Below are 19864 nucleotides of genomic sequence, written 5' to 3'. Positions count from 1 at the left end.
TGCCACCTCCCTCCCATACAAAAAAACCCCAAGTACATGGTGTGTCTGCTGTTGAACATTACCTAACAAGTGGCCACCTGATGATGTTCTTCCCACCCTCCTTAATCAACTTTATAGTTACCAACAACTATGTTACCTTTCAGGGACAGACATAAAACATGTCAGGAGCAGTGCCATGGGAACCAGGATGGTTCCTTCCTATGTCAATATTTCCTTGGATGGGGCCCTGGTTTGGGTTATATACAGTGATGATATCTTTGCCATATGAACTCACAGTGAGGCTGATCTGTTTGAATCTCTAAATACATTCGCCATTCAAATTTCAAATGGCCCTATTCTGAATCAAATGTCACTTTCCTTGATGTTGACCTCATCTTCACCGAGGATCAGCTATATACACCTCTGTTCACATTAAACCTACTAAAAAACACCTGTACTTACATTCTGACAGCTGCCATCCTTTCCATGTCAAACGCTCCCTCCCATACAGCCTAAGCATTTGAGGTACATGTAATTGTTCAGATGCAGACTCTTTACAGCAGTACAGCTGTGGAATGTAGTTTACGATGGCCGGCTGATATCCTGAAATCTCTTCAGACATTACAGCACTATTCTCACCTCAGTATTCACTGGAAGTAATTACCCTACTCACCAACCTATATTAAAAGCAGATTTCCTGAGCCATCATAATCAATCATGGTACCGCTGAACCCCAAAAAACAACTCAGGAGCTAACCTTTGGTCACTCTGTATTAATCTAGTCTTGAATGTATTAATCATCTACTTTGACAAGCCTATGACTTCTAAATTCATGATCTGAAACATCGCCACACCTAAAATAGCTTTCCGTAGTCATCTCCCCCCACCCCAGCAACATCCCTCCCCACCAAATCACCACCTCTGCAATATCCTGATCAGACCCTATGCTCCTTATACAGCCATTTCTCTACCCTATGGCTCCTACTCCTATGACTGTCCCCACTGTAACATGACCTATGCATGCTCCTACCACCCCTATACCAGTCCTGCAACTGGCAAGATATATACTATCAAATGGAGAGCCAACTGTGAAACAACACGTCATGTACCAACTGTTATGTAAGCACTGTTCAGCCTATTACACTGGTATGATTACCAGCAAGTTACATCAGCATGAATTGACATAGACAGAGAGTGTATACTGGCAACAAACAATATCCTGTTGTAGAGAATGCTCTACAACATGAAAGTTGCGACCTCAGTGTTTGTTTCACCACACGTGCCATCTGGATTCTTTCCTCAGACACTAGCTTCTCAGAACTGCACAGTTGGGAACTGGCATTCCAACATGTTCTCAATTCTCATGACACACTTGACCTTCATTTACAATAATTTCTTCAGTCTCAGCATTTTCTCTCAGTAACTATTCCTTTCCTCATTCCTTTCTAGTTTTTTGCATCTTTTGTTTTCTGTTTGTATCTCTCTCCACACTTCCCTCTTCCACTTAGCTTTTTACTCTTATTAACTCTTGCATGACATATTGTTAGTAATCTCTGTTGAGCTCATTACTCGATCATCGTCCTCTAAGCTCTCAGGTTTTCAAATCTCATCCAGTATAGTCGTCAACAATCAGTCTTCCCTTTTCATGCCATTCGGCAAGTCTCTGCTGACCCAGGGTTCTGGATAACTTTTCCAAACTCTCCCCATTTCCTAACCCTTGAAAGGTCTTTCCCTTCATCCTTCTTTCCTCTTCCTTCACCTTCAACCGTTCTGCCACATGAAGGAGCCACTGGCTCCAATAACTTGCAAATTTCCTTAACCTTTATATGTGTGGGCTCTCATGCTGCCACTTGGCGAGTAGATTTTTTATCTATCCAGCTACATTATGTTTTCAAAGATGGAGGGAAGGTCAGAGGTAATTGGGCATGGCTGCAGCTCACTCCTGGGAGGGAGCCACTGCAGCCACAGGCAGGTCACGAGAGTGCTAGTAAATATGGTGGGCCCACACTTGTCACTCCATCTTGCTACTTCTTCATAGCCTTTGACACACACCATTTATTAGCAGTGTGATTGACCTTGCCGGTGGGTATGTTTTTCTTTGAGATTGCTCCCTGGACTGTTTGTGGTCACTTATGACAACTTTTGCTATGTTCTGGACTTTGTTTCTGGCTAGCTGTTCACTTTGTGAATGCCACCACAAGAACAGTGTGTCTGGTCCACCATTTTCAGTGACATTGTCAGCTCAGGTGACCATTAACTGGGTATTACCTTTGCACAGTAGGACAGAAAATATACAATAAAAAGAATATATTGTTAAACTCAAAGATTAGACAATAGAAGACTACAGTGATGAACATGGGTACTATATGTGACTGAGAGGATAACGTTAAAAAGACATGGCGGGGGAAGAGAAAAATAGAGGATAATGCTGGGCCCTAAAGGAGGTGCTGACAGATGGCTGTGAAGACCTAGACAAGAGATTTACAGCTTTACCAGGACAACATCAGAAGAAATAAGGCTAGAAAGAGTAATTTTTGTGGGATATGTGGTGAGGATAAGTACAGAGAGAAAGACCAATATATTATAGGAGACAATGAGTAGGACACGAGGAAACTCATGAACTGAGTGTGTTACTGAACTTGAGAAGGAATGGTGAGAAATGGGGATTGAGGTGAAACAGAAAGAAAACTGGAGAAGTAGATATGTTTCAACTACTATGCCCCACCCAATGACCAAGATATATAGAGGAAAAGGACAGAGAGTCAATAGAGAAACTGTGATGGACAAAAAGTGATCCAGTGTTCTCCCTTACGTACAAACACATTCAACCATGCTTCAGTGCACTTCCTGAATATAAAATATGTGGCTCAGCAATAAAATTTCCAATATAATTGCCTTATCTCTAATATATGGTGAGGAGTCCCTCTTCTCATTGGTCATTTACAGACCACAAACATCATCATCCTATTTCTACTGGAACTGCAAATTTATATTTTGCATGTGCGCGCGCGCACGCACACACACACACACACACACACACACACACACACACACACACACACACACAGGATGTGAAATAATAAAACATCATTTATCTACAACTGTAAACTTGGGCAAATTAAACTATACATTTTTGAGCTCTTTTTCAATGGTGTTTTCAGAAATGACATGTGTCGCACCATATTTAAATGATATATGTCTTTTGCTTAATTAAATATGAAATATATGTTATATCTGAACATTGAACATATCATGAGAAATGAATTTATTAAGGCTATATGATGCTGCATTTACACTACATGTATGTATTGAATATTCCAAGTTTTCTCAAATTTGCATACTTAGATACAGTAAAAATCTGTTGCAACATAGAAAGATGGTCAGTGGTATCAACTGGCACACTCAGCTACCATTTGACATCTATCTTGTTTGTGAATTTACATATACACATTCATATGCTACAAATTTTATAATTATCATGTGCAAGTAATCATTTATGTGAGCCCTTACAAATTTCTTAATTTTTTATCATACCGTCACTGCTTAAATACAATGCACTCATTTTATTGACATATGATTCTGGTTTATTTGTAAGTTCTGTAGGTTTAATGGAACAAATAGAACTCAATTTCTGTTTTGTCAACCCAGGTATCTTTTTGTAGCTGGACAAGGAGCTTCTGGTGTACATTGGAAGCTGGGCAGCTGCAGCGCCAAGCAAAATCCACATCCCACATAGCTCGCCACCATTCAGCTCACCTCCTCAATCACTGTTTGCCAGTCACTCACCTGCCAAATTCTCTTCTCCTGTGCTCTCTGCTCATTACCTTGTGCCCCATGCAATCTTCGATGACTGTGTGTTTCCAAACCTTGGCCACTCTCAGTCGAGAAGCGGATCTTACCTTACCAGCTCACTACCAAGTGTAGCAAAAGTTTTGTGAGTTGTATTTTATGGACAATACAATCCTTAAGTATCTATGTTCACAGTGAACCTTGGATTTCCTCTACTATTTCATCTACTGACTCTTTAACTGTCATTCACATACTTTCAGTAGAACAATAGAACCAGCTTGTGAATATCTTACATACTTTTCCATTCTCATGGTGCTTGTTTCCAACCATTAGGCCATCAGTGTCTACCAACTGTTGAAGTTGCTTGTCAGCAACTTCTGGCATTTGCTGTCAACAAACTAATTCTTCTGTTAATTTGTGCACATGTTAAACATCTTTTTTGTATCACTTTATCTATTACATAACCTAGGTATATGCTTTATGGCAGACCAGAAAATAGCATTATGAACTCATTGATACAGCACTGATTTTCATCCTCATACACTGATCCCACGTAGAACATGTATTTTGTAGATAAATACTAACACAGTCAATCTTGTTATCACCTGCATAAGATTTTATAGTTACTTTATGGTCAAGAAGGCTCGCTTTTGGCTTTCAAATAATTATTTTACATAAATATACTTTCGTAGAAAAATCGGTATGTCATCAGTTCCTAAATTAGCTTTTCAGAAGAATGTAAGTTACGTTAGGAATGACAGGTGAATAAAATTCAATACCAAATTTGGATTCTATATAAATGTTTGCTTGAAAATCAATTTTGTAATTAAAAATAAATTTAATATTTTGAAATGTAATTGTTATCATGAAATTTTATACATAAAAACACATTCAATATGATTTAAAGTATACAAACAGAATTTCCATTTGTTGTATGACTTTTTCAATGTGTGAACTTATAGAAAAGCATAATTTTTAACTGTAAGTTTAATCATGTTTATGATGTAACTACACATCAAAAACCTCTCAGTTATTGTAAGACATAAATATGCATGTTGCAGAGCCTATGGTTTACTGGTTTCAGTTACACTATATTTTGTTGGAGAAGTTGCTGTTGTTCTTGTGGTCTTCAGTACAAAGACTGATTTGATGCTTCTCTCCATGCTACTCTATCCTGTGCAGTGGTCCTCAACCTTTTTTGTGTCATCGTAAAAGTAGATTTTGCCAAAATCTGCAAAATACTCGTTGACTGTAACTTTTATTTCCTTATTTGATGAATATTTCTTCCCAGAAAGACCAAGTTTCAAGTCAGGGTACAGGATAATGTCACTTGAGGATACACCTGATGAATGGGGTGGGTGAGGAATCAATTCAAAGCCCAGTTCTTGCACTTTCACCATTGTTATTGCTGATGTGTGAGATGGTGTGTTATTCTGGTAAAACAGCACTTTCTAGTGTGCCAACCTTGATCTTTTTTCAGGCAACATGAGATTCAAACAATCCAACAATGAAGCATATTAGGTTTCAATTACTGTTCTGACTTTTTACAAGAAATCTATGAGGATTATTCCATGGCCATCACCTTACCAGCTAACAAACTGATCTTCTGTATGCTTCTTCTTGTCCATTGTTCTGACTGCCATTTTGACTCTGGTGTTTGATGATGGCTTCAAGTTTCATCAATAGTGACAAATTGGGACAAGAAGTCTTCTGAATTGCAATTAAATATCACCAGAGGTTGTGCTGAAATGTTGTGTTGGATGCGCTTTTGGTTGACTGTGAGGGAGTTGTGGCACCCACCTCACATACGGCTTGTTCATAGATTATATTATGCACTTGCACAGTTGGAATGCCTACAGCTTCTGCAGTTTCATGAATTTGTATTCAGCAGTCTTGCATTACCATATCATGGATTTTGTCAATGGTTTTCTTTGTGATGACCTCAACTGCATGGCCAGAGTGTGCTTTGTAATCAGTACTTGTCCAACCATGTTTAAATTCATTAATACAGAAGTAAATGGTCTTCATTGATAGTGTAGATTCTGCATAACATCATCCAGTTCTGTTTCAATTTCTGTGGTGGTCCAAGCATTCAAATGAAAATGTTTAATAACTGCACGAAACTTGGTTTTCTCCATTTTCAATCACAACTGACATGTCGAGCAATCCAGACAGTTTTCAGGTATTAACTTCACACTGTACATTGTTGAAATTATTTATATGTTTCTCGGAAGAATCAAGCTTACCAACCACAAAGGCACAATAAAAATGTTCCTTCTTTCATCAAAATTTACCACTTACCAACCATCCCTGTATATATAATTTGCCATATACAAATGAAATGGTCACACCACTATACCTTGAAGCAAATACAAAAGTAATGAAAATGTTATGAAGAACATGTAGAGAATTCTCAAGCTATTATCTTGAGAAATATGGAAAAGGATAAATAATTTATACAATCCTATATTGGTTTATAACAAAATACATAAGAAAATTAAAATAAATGAAAAAAGAAAATAGGTTTAAATAATCATGTGATTGTATCAATAATACTCTCAATCTGTGGACTGTGTCAAAGCCTAAAACTATTGCTTATTTCTGTTGCTATCAACAGTCTCAATTCTATAGTCTGCAGGCCCCTTCAAATAATAATTTTATAGCAGATTTTGCACAGCAGTTTAATAAATACATAATAATTTGCTGAATTACTAATTATGTATTAAGTACAATGGCCTTACCAGTTCTTCTTTATATGTTCCAAGGAAAGATTTTATTTGGACATCAGTTATCAATTCACAAAAGGCATCAGAGAGGATTTTCAGCGCAAAAGTAGCAGCCAAGCATGGAATCAGTTGCCACTGCTGTGCAGAGGAAGACAAGCAGTTACTGTAGCAAATCTCTTTTAGATTTATACTTAATATAATATGTCATAGCAAAGTGTCTTATACTGTTGTAATATCTGAGCAAAAAGAGTCAACATTTGTCAAAAAGGTTATGCACAGATAATATGATTAAAGCATATTCTTCAGAGGATTAACAAGTGAGTTACTGAACCCAACATAATTCAAACGAACTGTTGGTGCTAAGGGTAAATGATCAACAAAATTCATATCAGGGATGATATGAGATACCACAACCCACTGAGGACAGATAATTAAGGTAAGTACATTGAAAATGCCAATCTGAAAAGATTAAAAACCAATATCAAATAACTGACTCACCTCTACATACAACTATATCTACATGACTACTCTGCAATTCATAGTTAAGTGCCTGGCAGAGGGTTCATCGAACTGCCCTCAAGCTATTTCTCTACTGTTCCACTCTCAAACAGTGCACAGGAAAAAATGAACACTTAAACCTTTCCTTGAGAGTTCTGATTTCACTTATTTTATTGCAATGATCATTTCTTCCTATGCAACAATAAACACTTTTATTTTAAAGATTTCTACCCAATCTCTTGTATCATATCTCTGACACTCTCTTCCCTGCTTCACAATAATACAAAATGAGTTGCCCTCTTTGAACTTTTTCAATGTCCTCCATCAACCCTATAGCTGATGCAGATCATGCATCATGCAGAAATACTCAAGAAGAGGATGAACAAGTGTAGTGTAGGCAATCTTTAGTAAACTTGTTGCATCTTCTAAGTGCTCAACTCTGGAAGCACTAAGTGAGCACAGCTCTGAAAAGCTTTCTCTTCATATCCACCACTTTTTCATTTTGTGAAGTACAGTTACTGTAGCAAATCTCTTTTAGATTTACGCTTAATATACACTATTTTACAATTCTGTAGACTTACACTACACGAGTAATCTTTGCACCACTTTGAAATCTTATCATGGTTTGACAAATTATCTGCACAGCTTCTTTCAGACAATACCTCATTATAAATAAGTGCATAATCTGCGAAAAGTCTGACATTACTATTAATATTGTCTGCAAGGTCATTAATATAAAGCAAGGATCTGAACACACTTTCCTGGGCACTCCTGAAGTTACTTCTACATCTGTTGATGACTCTCCAACCAAGATATAATGTTGTGTCCACCCTACTGAGAAATCATCACTCCAACCACAAGATTTGCTTGATACCCCATACAGTCACACTTTTGATAATAGTGTGGGTGTGGTACTGACTCAAATGCATTTTGGTAGTCATGAAATATTAAATCTACATGATTGCCTTGATCAGTGGCTTTCAGAATGTCATGTAGGAAAAGAGAGAATTGGGTTCCACATGACCAATGTTTCTCGAATCTATGCTGGTTGGTGCAAAGGAGGTCATTCTGTTCAAGATGCCTTATTATGTTTAAGCTCAAAATATTTTGTGAGATTCTACAGCCAACGTATATCATGGACATTGGACAATAGTTTTGTGGATCACTTCTGCTTTCCTTCTTGCAGACAAATGTGACCTGTGGTTGCTTCCAACTGTAGGGCCCAGTATATAATGCTTAAAAGATGGCTAATTCAGTCACAAACTCTGTATAGAATCTGCAAGAGATTCCATCAGGACCTGAAACTTTCTTCAATTTTAGTATCTATATCACTCATCTCTGCAGTGATGCAACAATTAAAATAAGGCAGTGCTAATGAGTTTTATTTTGTAATGGAACATTTGAAAATGGATACAAGGATTTCCAGTTTTCACTTGATACTCTCAATTACAGTTCCTGTGCATCCACAAGTGTATGGATACTAACATTAGTGCCTTAGCATGTAACCAGAATTTCCTGATGATGATAGTGTGACTGGGAAACTGTGGTGCCAACCAAAGAGAGAGGTCTCATGTTACACTTGTTACCTCACTATGGCATCTCAAGCTAAAGACAGATGCTGCCAGACATAACAAATGAGACGTCTGTATAGCCTTGCCCTCTAGAGTTTCCGTATGCTGCCACTGCTGAAAGCTTACGTACATCAAAGTGCAATACAGCTCAGCCCACTCTGTAATCATCACCTACAGTGACAGCATCATCTTAGCTCATATCTGGCTGTGACCTAATAGAATTATTAGTCAGAACTGTGTATCAAAGGTTCATAGTCAATATTAAACTGAGATTTGACTATAAAACAGGCCAACAATGGAAAGACATTTTTGCTGAAAATACCTTATTCTTATGTTTTTTAGGGTGGGAAATCCAAATATGATACTTAAAAAACTGTATCACCCACCATCTCTTCACATTTTACAGTTACATTTATTAAATTGAGCGATTTGACAGCTTTTATATAGTTAAAATAATTTAAAAAGGAGGGTAATGAATGTAGATGACGTTGGTAGCACTGCTGAAAAACATTTGCTGGCAAGAAAAGGTCAATTCTATTTTTGTGTTAACAGATGGTATTTCGTTTACTGTCAACCTAACCACATTTTCCCATTTCCTGTACATGTGCTCAGTACAATGTCTAATAGTGGTTGTAAAAACTCTGCTGACAGTTTTTGTTATATTTGTGGCAAATTTGTGATTAAAAAACACTAAAGAAACATTACAGACTTTATGAAAAAGGTTCATCTATCATACTTTGGACCTAAACTTGGTGATCAAGATAAATCTTGGGTGCTGCATAAGGTATGTTATGTGTATGTTGAAGAGCTGAGAAAATGGTCCAAAAAGGAGGAAAAAGCCTTTAGATTTGCTGTTCCTATGATATGGAGGGAGCCTAGAAATCATTCCGATGATTGCTACTTTTGCAGTGTTGGTATTACTGCTCGTAATTCGAAAAACAAGAAGGTAATAAGCTACCCAACCTTGCGTACGCCATCCGATCAGTGTATGGTGTAGATTTGCTGGTTCCTGAACCACCAGACGATTTAAATTCTATTCCAACAGAAGTATTTTCTGATGTACAATCTAATTTAGATGAACCAGATGATGATGATGAATTCCATTGTAATATAGAAAGTCTAGAGCCCAAATTGTTTACTGAGACAGAGCTTAACAATCTGGTTAGGGATCTGGGATTAATGAAAGAAAAAACTGAATTGCTTGGCTCTAGATTAAAAGAAAAGAACTTATTGGCAGTTGGAACCAGCATATACATGTATAGAAAGAGAGAGCAGCAATTTTCCAAGTTTTTTCAGCAAGAAGGTGATTTAGTATACTGCTCAGACATTCCAGGTCTGATGAATGAGTTTGGTATTGAATACAAAAAGGAAGACTGGAGGCTGTTTATTGATTCAATCAAAATTAGTGGTGGATAAATGCTACCATGCCGCTGGATCATTGACATGATGGGAGCTACTGTTGGTAATTTCACCGAGAGGTTCAGCAAGCGACTCATCATAGAAAAAGCTACACAAGAAGCTTCAAAGAAGAAAGAGAAAGAAAATACAAACCAATTCCAGCTGACAAGTGAAACCTCTAGTAACACACATCATTGTTTTAAGTAGCTTACTGTAAATACAAACCATGCTTATGTTGTAACAAAGCGTTTCATTAATTTCCCCATTTGCTGTATAGCATAGGATTTTTATACTATATAACAAAAAGCATATTGATCAAAAACTATGGGTGATACAAAAAAACTAAGGCTAAATTTGGATTCAGCTCATTAAAATCTATAAAGATCAGCTATCCAAGTAAAAAAACTTTTTCAAAAAAGTTTTCGTTGGCCTGTGTAATTTGATATAGCATCAAGTGATGACTGAAGTCAGCACACTTGGATCTGAAACTGAGAAAGGATATCATGCCAATACCTCTCACTCCATGACCTACCATACCAGACCAGCACAACGTTCATGACAAAACCTGGACTGCCTACCATGAGTATAAGACTGCACTGGAACAGGTACTGGAGAGTTCAGGAGCTGGACAAACCAAAAAACATCAGTTCCCCAACATATCCTGGGCTTTGGGTTAAAAAAGGGGGGGGGGGGGCGATGGGGTGTTACGGGTACTGATGTAGTGACACAAATTGACAAGCAAGTGACAGCCCAAAGACAATTTGTAATATAAGTGTGATAGAAGTATTTTGATTTTATTCTCTCTTGGTGTGATCCTGCAAGCTTGTGATGTACTTTGCAGAGCGATACTGTGTGAAGCAAAGATACAGAAAGATCAACCAGTGTACATTATTGCATCCATTATACTTCATCTAGCATCCCTACATCTATGTCAGCAAAGAAACAAAACACACATCCACAAAAGCAAGCACACCTTAGGCATACATGACCACCAGCAGCTTGAACCAGAGCTCTGGTAGAAGCTGCCAGTGTTAGTGGTCATGTGTGCCTGAGGTTTAATTGCTTGTATGGATATGTGTGTTGTTTATTTGTTGAAGAAGGCTTCAGCCAAATGCTATAATGTGTAACAGTCTTTTCATCATGCCTACCTGCAGCTCAATGTGTAATCTTTTTGGTGAGTAGCAATCTATCTTTTTCCTAATATTTTTGGTATTCCAAACCAGAGTTTCCATTTTTACTTCAGATTTCCACATTCAGATGAAAAATTAAATGCCTAACAAACAAAATACATTGTGGTAAACTGACTGTAACTCCTATCTTGAGAATAAATTACAGTGGCAATACTCATCTTGCAGATAGTATCATCAACCATCACTAGATTGTGGGACAAGGAAAAGCTCAAGAATATGACAGAAACATGATTGCAATCTCTTTTATATTGATTACTTGCCACTGTTACGTATGACATACACCCTACATGATACACTCATATTAAGAAAAAAAACAGAAGACCTTGAACGATTAGAGATAGGATGTTCATATTCACAGGACAACTACATTAGTATGTTCTGCAGAAATGATTAGCATTTGAACCACATCGGTCCACAGGTTCAAGGTCAACATCGATATCATGGAGTGACACCACCTACCAGTATAATGTGTCTCTGGCTCTCGTTGTTACTATAAGCTGAAGGTAATTGAACAATGTGACTTGAGCAGACATGCAGGATGCATCACAGACGTACGTGCAAACCATACCGTTTGAAAGAGGGTGCATTATTGGCATTAGGAAATGTGATGCATCCATCTGGGAAACTACAGCTTGTGTGGGACAAAGTGTTTTGGCAGTGCAAAAGGTGTGTTTAGAATGGTTCACAGAAGGTGACAAAAAATGATGAGATGGGTCAGATTGCACCATCCAGACCACTCTTGAGAAGATCAATATCTCGTATGAATGGCATTGCAAAACAGATTTGCATCCTCCTTGGCTCTGGCACAACAGCCAAACAGTGTAACACATCATACACTATCAGTGATGCCAGTCCATTGCCTTTTGTTATGGCACGGGTTACATGAATGTTGTCCACTTCTTTGCCGACCTTTGACGAATGTGCAGAAACATGCCAGACAGCTATGGGGTATGGAACAATGTCACTGGGGACAGGAATAGCATCAGATAATGTGTTCATACAAATCCAGGTTCTGTATGCTTAAAAAGGATGGTTGCATTTTGGTTTGCCACAGACAGGAGGAGTGGCATCCTAGTGACTGGATTCACACAAGGCATGCTGTGCCAACTCAAAGACTTACGGTGTAGGGTGCTATTGCATACAACTGAAAATTGCATTCAGTGCATGGCCAGGGCGCTGTGAGCAGTGTGACCTATGTTAATGCCATCCTGTGAACTGTAACTGTACCCTTTTTGCACAACATTCCAGATGCCATTTTTCAGCAGGACAATGCATGACCACATGTTGCTGCTTGAACGTGTGCTTTCTTGGTGCCACAGGATGTCAGCCTGTTGCCCTGACCCACCAGACCTGCTGCCAATCAGAAATGTGTGGGATATGGTGAAACAACAGGTGCAGTACTGCGACCCAGTGCCAGCCACCACAGATGAACTTTGGAACCAGGTGACTGCAGCACGGATGGCTACACCACAGACACCATTCACACCTTATATACATCAATGCCATCACATGTGGAAGAAGTTATCAGGGCCCATGGCAGACCCGTGACTACTAGGCCACAGAACACATGCCGAATTGAGACAACTGAAATGCTAATCATTTCTGCAGAACATACTAACGTATATATTTCCTGAAAATGAATGTCCCGTCTCCAGTTGTTCAAGCTGTTCTGTTTTTTCTGAACATGAGTGTATTTTAGTCCACATTTCACAGTTATTTTTATTATTAAAATCCACAATTTCAAACAAGCACTAAGGCAGGTCACAGATATAGTACCAACAAAAGTCACTAGATCATGGACGAATCAACAGATCAAAAAGAATCCAAGATTTCCTGAACAGTGGCATAAACTGTTTGAACAGTCCAAGTTGTGTTCAAATGCAACCCTACTTGAAACAATGAAAACTGAGCTGAAACAATAGAAGACAAGTTCTCCAAAAACACAATGAGATACTTATCAAAAAAAAGTAATAAAAGTTGGTGCAACTAACCATCTTTTCATATGTGTGAAGATGTGTTCATTCATTACATTCTATTGATTCAATTATGACTGATTTAAAGCAATTGCAGTTTACTATGTGGCTTGCATTCATTATGAGTATCAACAAGGTACAGGGCCTTTGTGTGGCAGGTGGACAACACCGGGGACTGCAGCTATTACTTGTGTACTTGTGTGTATACTGAAAAGTGTTTAACCATTTCTGAGCCCCAACAAGAAATGTCTCTAATCAACAGTGTTCAGTTTCAGCTGCAGCAGATAGAACATTACAGTAAAATTGCCAGATCCAGATCTAAAAACAGTTTTGTCTATTGTCTCAAAGTATTGTGGACAGAGATGAAGTTGATTTTAAGAATCCATCTGTTTCTCTTGTTCATAGGGCATAAGGTACTCAGACTAAAGTTAATGTAAAAGTCTATTCAAACAGGGAACAGATGAACAGTAAAAATAGAGTAAAACCTTTTAGTCAGGTGGAACACAAGGTGTACTTCACAACAAGGCAAAATAAGTCTTCTCTTCAGTGTCTTTCAAATCATGATGGTACAGCTTGTCATTGTCCTGATACAAGGCATTTCAGGTGAGGTAGAAAACATCATATCCAGACCACCTGTTAATAAAGCAATCATGGCAGGCACTGGGGGATTGCACGACAACAGCATGGCTTTCAGCGACTGAATGTAATGTCAGCAGAAACACTAGGGCCAGTCCAAAGGAAGGTTCCACTTCTCAGAAGGCTTCTGCCGTAGTCCACAGACAGAAGAACAAGGTTTTTGTCCAATTAACAGTGGCTCAAGAGAGAAATAAATTCCAGTTCGACACACATGCATCTGTTTCCCTCATCAGTAAAGACACATATAAAATGATCAGTGCCTACAGCTACAAAAGCTTTTACTGTTTTGTCTGCTTATAAAGGACATGAAATACCAGTACTTGGTGTGTGCAATTTGCCAGAAACTTTTCATGACATTATAAAGAGGGTTTCCTTTCATGTACTATGTTTTAGGAAACACTGCAAAAATTTTTTGTTTAGACTTGTTTGATTTGTTCAATCTGTGCATACAAGACAACATGTTACAAATCAGTGTTTCAGTGCCACATACTAATGTTTCTGATGTTTCATAAATACATCAAACTTTTTGAGCCAGGTTTAGAAAATACTAAAAATTTTGGGAGGTACATTACTGTTACCATACAATGTGCCATAATAATTTTATTGTGCAGGGCCTGGCCCCTGGGCTATACGTGAGCAGGATGCTCATGAGCTTAATGATGGAAAAACAATGGGGTGATACCACCCGTTTCTGTGAGCAAGAGAACATCCCCTCGATTGTACTTCGAAAGCCGTCGGAAGGTTACATCTCTGTGTTCATTTAAAAGCCACAGTACCGTATTTACTCGAATCTAAGCTGCACTTGAAAAATGAGACTCGAAATAAAGGAAAAAAATTTTTCCGAATCTAAGCCGCACCTGAAATCTGAGACTCGAAATTTAAGGGGAGAAAAAAGTTTTAGGCCGCACCTCCAAATCGAAACAAAGTCGGTACATTCTAATATGAGACACAATTTAGGTCGAATGAATGACGATGCAGCTACAGTAGTTTGGTTCGAGTCGTAAGCTTAGCAGTTAAGCTTTACCAGGTAGCCATTGCTATGCGTCAGGTGCTCCGTCCGTATTTATACGGGTACCCTTCCTTTTTCACGTGCTTCGTCTGGTTTGAATCGATTGCTTATTTTGCTTTGAGCTGATAAGTGCCGTTTTCTTTGTTATAGGTGTTTACGTCACTCTAAGCTGAAAATGCATTACTGTACTGTGTCATGCTTTGTTTGTCGCATTCTGATAGTGCGTGTTTATGGCCTGTCGCCACTCGCGGCATGGTTTGCTCTTGTGCGCGCTACTGCCGCTTACAATTAAAACAAAGAGAGGAATTGTCTCATAACCGAAACAATGGCAAGAGACTGCTATTTGTTGTTAACTTACACTGCTGCTTTCTTTGATAATGATCAACAAGAACCAAATAATAGACTGTGTATGATAGAACATTGTTCTGAATGAGAGTTAGTCGAAAATTTTTCTCCGTTTGAAAATCTTTGCGGCCGCTTCTTTAGTACATCAAATTCTGCACAGAAATTAGTCATCTTAGATTTAAAAATCTAGTCAGTTGCCGTGCTTCATTTCTGACTGTATCACTATTAGGCATAAGAATAATACGAATATAAACTTGAAACGATACGTATATTCTTCCGCGTTTGCTGTTGTCTCACTCTAATTTTGTAGTTTATTAGGCAGACAGGATTTAAATGAGATAGCAGCAAACACGAAAGAATACATGGCAAAATGTTTATATTCGTATTATTCTTACGGTGAAGAGAATACTGCATGTGATTCACATTTCATCAGGTTTCTATTAGCAACCATCTCTTCTCACATGTAGGAAAAAATTCAGAACGTAGAGTTGGCCATATTGACAAACATCCCAAAGAGTCTTGTCAGTCGGATTTTCGTATTACATTGAAATTCTGCTACATTCGGAGATGAACAATACGGAATTTGTATTTACTTCGTTGAGTAATGTATGAAAATGCCATGGTCAAAACTCAGGGCGGAGAAAAAAGCTCATCTTCCACATATATTTTTTTTAATTCATTTACTGACGCAGAGGTTTTGGCGCCAGTATTTATCTTTGTGCTTACAAAGCATGCCCGTGTAGCGCTACATATATTCGACGGCAGAAGTTAGTTGTGGCGGCACCTACCAACATTTTTCAGAACTTCCGCTTGCTTTGCACTCGATTCTAAGCCGCAGGCGGTTTTTTGGATTACAAAAACCGGAAAAAAAGTGCGGCTTAGATTCGAGTAAATACGGTAATCTGCAAATTGTCATGGTTTAGTTTCTTCTCCCCTGATTGGAGAACTTAGTGGACAGACTGGTTTAAGTAGGGTATTACTTACAGTTACTGCTGCATGATCAGTCTGAGCAGTATCTTGCAATCAACACACACCCAGGTTTGTTTCATTTTCCGAGATTCTGTTCAGAAGTCCTTCCACTTCCTGCTATTATTTGTTCCCTAGAACAATTAACAGCCAAAGTCCTTTGATGTGCAAACTACCTGGATGATATTGCTGTCATGGGTAGCATGTTTGCTGAACAGCTGGCAAATTTACAATGTTTGTTTAATGTGCTTGCTGCAGCTGGCTTAAGTGTAATGAGGAAAAGTTCTCCTTCTTCCATGAAGAACTTAAATATTTACAACACATTATAAATTCACAGGGTATTCATCCTGCTCATTTACACTTGTCTGCAATTAAAGATTTTCTGGGATCTCATAACATCCATAAGCTACAGGCCATCATGGACAAGCTAACCTATTACATAACCAACTGCACTGGAAAGGAGTTCCCTATGTGTGGTCCCATGAATGTCAGGGCACATTTTGGCAGTTGGACACAGAGTTAAGCTGTTGTTGTCCTATTCATTTTAATCTTGCAAACCCTGTTGTCTTAATTGAGGATGCTTCTTATGGGATTGGACCTGTGATCTCTCACAGAATTTCTTCACCTGATAAGCCCATTCCTTTTGCCTAAAAAACTCTCAGCAAAGTAGAGTGCAATTAAAGCCAACATGAAAAAGAGGCACTTGTAATTGTCTATTTCATTATCAATCTATGTCATTATCAATTTTCAGCAATATTTGTATGGTTGGAAGTTCTATTTTATGACAGGACATCAGCCATTAACAGTTTTGTTCAATCATTCCAAGCCCGTTCCAACATGGACAGCACAAAAATTGCAAACCTGAGCTCTGTTATTGTCTAATTATCAATGTGAGTCATACACACCCACTGCACAACAATCAAACACTGACTTGTCTCAGTTACCAGTCAGTACCTATACAGTGTTTGATTCCTCTGAGGAATAATTTTATTGAATCGATACACAAGATTTTGAAATTCTTCAGAATTTTCAGCATGTTGTTGGAGCAATTGCTTCTTACCCAGCTATTTGGGTAGTTTGCAGTACATGCACCACAGGTGGCCACATCACTTGAAAGAAATCCTGCAGCGACTTTTCACATCATCACATGCAGTCCGTATGGTCAGGTGTCCCGCTGTTGCCAACAGAGAATGACAATGTACGAGTTGTGAGTCCTCAATCCCTTCTGTGGGAAGTTTTGTCATTTTTGCATCAAGGTCACTGGGGCATAATTTGTCCGAAGTCATTGCACGTTGGTGGGGCATGAATGTCCAAATTCAGCAAATAACTTTTCTTTGCAATGCTTGTACAGAGTTTCAGTCCACTGTACAGCAATGCATTTTTGAGTGGCCACATCTGTCCGGATGATGGCAACAAACACACATTGATTTTGTTGGTCCATTCTGGAACATGCGATGGTTGTTGGTGGTAGACATGTCAGAAAATATCCTTTTGTAGTCACCATGACATCCACATCTACTGCTAATAAGGTATCTGTTTTCTCTTCTTTTATTGTCTTGAAGGTCTTCCTGAGATCTTTGTCTTGGGCAATGGACCACAATTTATGTCAAACAACTTTCAAAACATGTGTGCTGATTACAGCATACACCATGTAACTACTGCTCCTTCACACCCTCAGTTTAATGGTGAAGCTGAATGGTTCATTCAAATTTTCTAAAGTCACCGGAAGAAACTCCATTCCTCCCACACACCAGAGCAAACCTTAAAGTTTTTCTTTATTCCTATTGCTTCTTGCCATGCAATGAGAAGTCATCAGCAGAATTATTACACGGGTGTCATCATCATACCCTGTTGCATCTTCTGCTGATGTGGAAACAGTTCATTCCTCCATGTCAGACAAAGTTTCAGCCACAGCATGAAGTTTTCTTTAACGTTTTTGGCTACAGCTTCATAAAAAAAGTTTTGGGTTGTACGCTTCATATCATTCAAGGTTCCTCTGGGCTGCACCAGTGTCACCAGAACCAGCTGCAACACTCCCACATCAGTGATTCTGCCACAGAATTTTTGCCTACAGATGCAGCATGCTGCTGAGGTCTACAACAGCAGTCATCTCCACCTGCCTAATTGTCACAGTCAGCACCATCTAGAGCAGTGTTGATGGAAATTGACATCGTGCCACTGCCATCATCACCGTCCTGTAGCCTGGGCCACCTGGGCCAAAATCCATGGAGGCACTGCTCCTGGACATGTGTCACTATGCCTTTGGAGTCCCACCTATGGTCTGCTCATCCACAGCATCTATGTCCCTGGATATGGGCATGCACCCTGTGGCCAGTTTTTTGGGTGGTGTTTGTGGTCACTTGCAAGGTGGATACAGGGATGGGGAAAAGAGACATGCCATCAGTCCTCACTAAGGTCCCTGATTCCTCATCTGCATCCACATTCAGGATCCCCTGCCATTATCATCTGATACAGCACTACACAATGACAGTGAAGAGGGGTGAGGAATGTGGTGTCCTCCAAAGAAAGGGATCCCAGGTTACAGTTGGTACATCACAATGGTACCACAAGCTAAAAACAAATGCTGCCAGGTGCAGTGACTAATGAGAGATGCTGGTGTAAACACGCCTTCTATAGTTTCCACAGGCTGCTGCTGCCAGAAGCTTGCTTACATCAGAGTGCTGCACAGCTTGGTCCACTCTGTATTCCTCACCTATGGCATCAGTATGGTCTTAGCTCAGATCTGGCTGCAACCTAACATTAGTCAGAACTGTGTATAAAGATCTATAGTCCATATAACATTGAGGTGTGACTATCATTTGAATTATATCAAGTGATAATAGTTATAATGTTTATCAAAAGTAACAAATATGTCATGACATTCCTGTGGGCATGTATTGTTTCCAAGTTAAGTGTTTTAAATTGTTCAAAATTTAATAAAGTTATCTAACATTTTGTGTGTGTTGTAGTATCTGCTCAGTCTTCTCCAGAAGTAAATCAAGGTTTGCTATGACTCACTACAGAAACAAACCCACTAGTGAACTAAGGTTGTCTCTGAAGTTTTCATTTACATATTTTGGGCGAGTCCAGAGATCAGTAGAAGGATCCAACTGCAAGTTTATACCCTCTCTTGGTACAGAGTCTAGCTCAAACAATCTCACATGCAGAGACAGTTCCTAGCTTTGTGAATTTTAGTTTCAGGTCTAATGTGACAAATTAGCACCTCCATTTTATGTTAGCCCATCCTTTTGAAATATACTTAACATTTCCCCAAAAATTTCACTGTTGTCACAATAGGGTATCAACCAGATTTCAGCAACTAGTATTATGTGGCCTCCACTTGTTTTTAGGAGAGCTTCAGAGTCTGACATTTTGTTGTAACAGGAGATTGATTACTATGATTATAATACTCTCACCTGTGAGAATCATTTCTTAGGAGCTTACACCACTTATACTTGAGGGTTTCCTACATCTACTATTATCTATACTGGATGGGAAACTGCCTACTCCCAAGGAAAAAAAGTGTGCATACCACACACAAAACAGGGCGACAGCTTCTAATTGTATGGACACCTGTTCTATTTAGGGAGTCAACCTCACAGTTCTTAACCCTCTGATTCAGGTCTAAAAGTTGCGGACTAGATCGTCATGAAAACACTCATGTGAGAGCTGTCAGGCTGAATTTGAGCTGCTTGCAAACAGTAACTAACTGATCTCATGCCCAAGAATAACATTCACAGGGGGGCTGCTTTGTAGCTGGTGAGAAGTGTTACACAACAGTAAA

The 19864-nt window shown here is 38.8% G+C and overlaps 1 protein-coding gene across 4 annotated transcripts in view; it reads right to left on the bottom strand.

The window, feature by feature from the left end:
- LOC126187665 (peroxisomal acyl-coenzyme A oxidase 3-like) overlaps positions 1–19864 on the bottom strand; it is a 319748-nt gene that overhangs the window by 128470 nt on the left and 171414 nt on the right. For 3 of the 4 annotated variants that reach the window (XM_049928892.1, XM_049928893.1, XM_049928891.1), the window contains one exon: positions 6510–6632. In XM_049928892.1, coding sequence (XP_049784849.1) covers positions 6510–6632 — 123 coding nt within the window. The remainder of the gene's footprint in view (positions 1–6509; positions 6633–19864) is intronic. The other variant, XM_049928894.1, reaches the window with a different exon arrangement.

Source organism: Schistocerca cancellata, chromosome 5 (genome assembly GCF_023864275.1).
Source record: "Schistocerca cancellata isolate TAMUIC-IGC-003103 chromosome 5, iqSchCanc2.1, whole genome shotgun sequence".
In the NCBI taxonomy this organism is placed as follows: Eukaryota; Metazoa; Arthropoda; class Insecta; order Orthoptera; family Acrididae; genus Schistocerca; species Schistocerca cancellata.
The sequence above is the reverse complement of the archived record's forward strand: the minus strand, read 5'-3'. Positions and strand labels throughout refer to the sequence as shown.